The sequence below is a fragment of the Zingiber officinale genome, chromosome 9A (genome assembly GCF_018446385.1).
Source record: "Zingiber officinale cultivar Zhangliang chromosome 9A, Zo_v1.1, whole genome shotgun sequence".
NCBI lineage: Eukaryota > Viridiplantae > Streptophyta > Magnoliopsida > Zingiberales > Zingiberaceae > Zingiber > Zingiber officinale.
In genome coordinates, this window is record NC_056002.1 from 120,678,512 (window position 1) to 120,682,554 (window position 4,043).

The 4,043-nt window shown below is 52.4% G+C and overlaps 1 protein-coding gene across 1 annotated transcript; it reads right to left on the bottom strand.

Moving 5' to 3' along the window:
• Nucleotides 1-730: 730 nt before the first annotated feature.
• LOC122019532 lies at nucleotides 731-3,222 on the bottom strand. Its single transcript, XM_042576989.1, has 3 exons — nucleotides 2,554-3,222; nucleotides 1,255-2,085; nucleotides 731-1,171 (listed from the first exon to the last, which is right to left on the bottom strand). The coding sequence occupies exons 1-3, from the start codon at nucleotides 3,220-3,222 to the stop codon at nucleotides 731-733; spliced, it is 1,941 nt and encodes a 646-aa protein (XP_042432923.1).
• Nucleotides 3,223-4,043: the final 821 nt, after the last annotated feature.

Genomic DNA, 4,043 nt, shown 5'->3' on the forward strand with positions numbered 1-4,043 from the left:
CAGCGTTGTCCTCGTCGTACTGCTGCAGCCGGTCAGATTCTATGCCGACCTCGACGGGCAAGACCGCCTCACCACCATATACCAAGTGGAAAGGCGTGACACCCATCCCCTCCTTTGGCATCGTTCAGATTGCCCACAATACACTTGGAAGGGCGTCCACCTAGCTGCCCCCGACGTGGTCGAGTCGAACTCAGATAATTCACAGGATCTCTCGATTAGCCACTTCGACTTGCCCATTGCTTTGGGGGTAAGCCACTGAAGTGAAGGCCTGCTAGATGTTGTATCCTTTGCACCACTCTCTGAGTTGCTGACCGACAAACTGTCTTTCATTGTCTGAGATGAGCTGGCGTGAGATGCCGAATCGACAAATAAGGTGTTGCCAGATGAACCTTTTGACCATCTGTTCGGTGATCCTGGCTAGTGGCTCGGCCTCTACTCACTTGGAGAAGTAATCGACGGCTACAAGTAAAAACTTCCGTTGACCGGTCGCCATAGGGAAGGGCCCCACTATATCCAGGCCCCACTGGTCGAACGGGCAAGATAATGCGGACGTATTCATTTCCGTCGTTTGGCGATGTGAGAGATTGTGGTACTTTTGGCAGGACAGGCAAGTGGATATGGTCCGAGCGGCGTCCTCCTGAAGGGTCGGCCAAAAGTATCCAACTGGCAAAATCTTCCTTGCTAGCGAACAGCTGCCCAAGTGTCCACCACAGGAGCCTTGGTGTACCTCCTACAGTATGTAGTCGATGTCTTCTGGCCCGACGCACTTGAGGAGCGGGCGAGAGAAAGACTTCTTGTATAGCTGCTCTCCGATTAATGTGAATTTGCTTGCTCGCCTTCTCAGCAGTTGAGCCTTGTCCCGATTGGAAGGCGTAGCTCCTGTTCGCAGAAACTCTACCAGCGCCGTTCTCCAGTCATTGGGAAAGGATAGTCCCTCCATCCGATCAACATGGGCCACGAGGGACACTTGATCGATCGGTAGTTGAATGTCGATCGACGATATGGAGCTGGCTAGCTTCGTCATTTCGTCTGCCGCCTGGTTCTCCACTCGGGGAACCTTCTTTATGACCACCTCCTGGAAATTGGCTCTCAACTTCTCGAAAGCCTCAGCGTAGAGCCTGAGTCGAGCGCTATTGACCTCGAACGTTCCGAAGAGTTGTTGGGCAGCTAACTGTGAGTCCGAATGAATCAAAATTCTGATGGCACCCACGTGCGAGCGGCTTGCTGCCCGACTATGAGAGCCTCGCACTCGACCTCATTGTTGGTTGCTCGGTAGTCCAGCCGAACAGACAGCTGCATCCGCTCTTCTCTGAGGGAGATTAGTAGTATTCCCACCCTAGTCCCTTGCCAGTTGGAAGACCCATCCACATATACCTTCCAGGCAACTTTGGGCTCGGGGTCCTGGACCTCAATGATGAAGTCTGCCAGGGATTGTGCCTTTATGGCTGCTCGGGGTTGATATTGACTATCAAACTCACTGAACTCCGTGGTCCACTTGATCAGCCACCCTAACGCTTCTGGATTGAGGAGGACCCTGCTCAACGGGCTGTTGGTCATCACTATGATGGTATGCGCGAGAAAATACGAACGGAGCCTCCGAGCAGCGAGGACCAATGCAAAGGCGAGTTTCTCGAGACCAGTGTAGCGAGATTCAGCGCCTTTTAATATGTGGCTCAAGAAGTATACAGGCTGTTCCTCGCCGTCCGTCCGAACCAGGGTCGAGCTGACCGCGTGATCAGCCAAGGACAAGTAAATTTTGAGGGGTTCACCAACTATTGGCTTGACTAGCACTGGTAAGGAGTTGAGATAGGCTATGAGCTTCTCGAACGCCCGATCGCACTCCTCGTCCCACTGGAACTTCGTGGCTCGGCGTAGAATCTTGAAAAATGGCAGGCTCCGGTCAGCAGACCTTGAAATGAACCTTGATAAAGCTGTTATCCGGCCGATAAGACGCTGTGCTTCCCTTAGGTTTCTTGGTGGTAGCATATCTTGTAGCGCTTTCACTTTTCTGGGATTAGCCTCAATGCCCCGCTCGGTCACAATGTATCCCAGGAAATGCCCGCTCTTGGCGCCGAATAGACATTTCTGGGGGTTTAGTTTGATTCAGTACGTCCGCAGCGTATGGCAGGTTTCCTTTATATCCACACAGAGATCGACAACCTGAGTGATTTAATCAATATACCGTCTACATATACCTCCATATTACGCCCGATCTGCGGCCTGAATACTTTGTTCATAAGACGCTGGTAAGTGGCCCCAGCGTTCTTCAAGCCGAACGACATCACGTTGTAGCAGTAGGTGTCGTCCGCTGTGATGAAGCTAACCTTCTCCTAGTCCTCACGGGCGAGCGAACCTAGTGGTATCTCTGGTATGCATCCAACATGCATATTAGCTCGGACCCGACGGTTGAATCTACCATCTGATCAATTCTGGGCAGAGGATAAAAGTCCTTCGGGCATGCTTTGTTCAGGTCCCGAAAGTCGATGCAGACTCTCCATTTATTATTTTCTTGGAAACGAGCACTACGTTCGCGGGCCAGCTTGGGAATTGCACCTCGCGTATGTGGCCGACTTCGAGGAGCTTCTCAACTTCTGCTCGGATTATTTGATTATGTTCGGTATTGAAGTCTCTCTTCTGTTGCTTTACTGGCTGGGCGTCCAGTCGGACGTGGAGCTCGTGCTGAGCTACGCTTGGGGAGATGTTGGGCAGTTCATGCGTTGACCATGCGAAGACATCGTGGTTTTGTTGGAGGCATTTAATGAGCTCTTTCCTTTGTTCCCCTTCTAGGTCAGATGCTATGAAGGTGGCGGCCTCTGGTCGGCAGGGATGAATCTGCACTTCCTCCTTTTCCTCACAAACTAAAGTTGGAGGTTTCTCGATTATAGTATTTACCTCGATTCGGGGTGTCTTCCGTGTGGATCTGGATTCAGAGCGGACCATTTCCATGTAGCAACGCCGAGCTGCTAGCCGGTCTCCTCGGACCTCTCCTACTTGGTCCTCGACGGAAAATTTTATTTTCTGACAGAAAGTTGAGACGATTGCCCGAAACTCGTTGAGGGCTGAGCGACCCAGGATCACATTGTAGGCGGAGGGGGCATCCACCACAATAAAGTTAGTGGCCCGCGTCCTTCGGAGCGGATCTTCTCCCAGCAATATGGCTAGTCTGGTTTGTTCGATTGGCAGCACCTCGTTTCCTGTGAACCCGTATAGTGGGGTGGTCATGGGCAACAGCTCGGCTCGGTCAATCTGGAGTTGGTCGAATGCCTTCTTGAAGATAATGTTGACCGAGCTGCCTGTGTCAATAAATATGCGGTGAATAGTGTAATTGGCTATTACCGCTTTGATAATGAGAGCGTCATCATGCGGTATTTCGACTCCCTCGAGGTCCCTCGGACTGAAGCAAATCTCGGGCCCGTTTGCCCTCTCATCGCTACAGCCTACAGCATGGATCCTTAGCTGCGGAGCGTGCGACTTCCGGACCCGGTTAGAATCTCCGCCAGTGGGCCCCCCTGCTATGATATTGATCTCACCCCGAGCGACGTTGCTTCTGTTTTCTTCCTCCCGTGCTGATGGTCTAGCTCGCTCGTGAGAGGTCCGGGGTTGATCACCATGACGTGACCGCTCGGATGATCGCCTAACTTCTCGCCGCCCGACGTCCTGGTGTCGATGCCACTGGTTAGGCCAGGACGATCGGTGGCAATAGTTTCTTGGCGTTGGAGAAACAACTAGGGAGAATCTTCGATAGTCGCGGGTGTTGTGACTAGCCGACTGGTGTAGGGAACAAAACATGGGAGTCCATACCTTTCCCCTTGCCTTTGGCAATTCGGATGACACATGCTGAACGACGCGTGGTCTAGCTTCTTGATATGGCCTCATCCTCTCGGCTTGAGGCCCTCTAGATGGTTGACTGACTGACTGCCTCCGCTCGGTTGACATTGGCGGCTCAGTAGGCATCTCCTTCCTTCGGGCCACCTGGGCCTCCTCCACGTTAATGTAAATGCTTGCCTTTTTTAGCATATGGTCGTAATCGCGAGGTGGCTTCC

Excerpts from the sequence above, each read along its gene's own strand:
- LOC122019532 (XM_042576989.1), bottom strand. The coding sequence starts at position 3,222 with ATGACCACCCCACTATACGGGTTCACAGGAAACGAGGTGCTGCCAATC. Across the intron at positions 2,086-2,553 it reads AAGTCGGCCACATACGCGAG|AAATGTCTATTCGGCGCCAA; the intron begins GTGCAATTCCCA and ends CTAAACCCCCAG. Across the intron at positions 1,172-1,254 it reads ACCGAGCAACCAACAATGAG|TTAGCTGCCCAACAACTCTT; the intron begins GTCGAGTGCGAG and ends TCGGACTCACAG.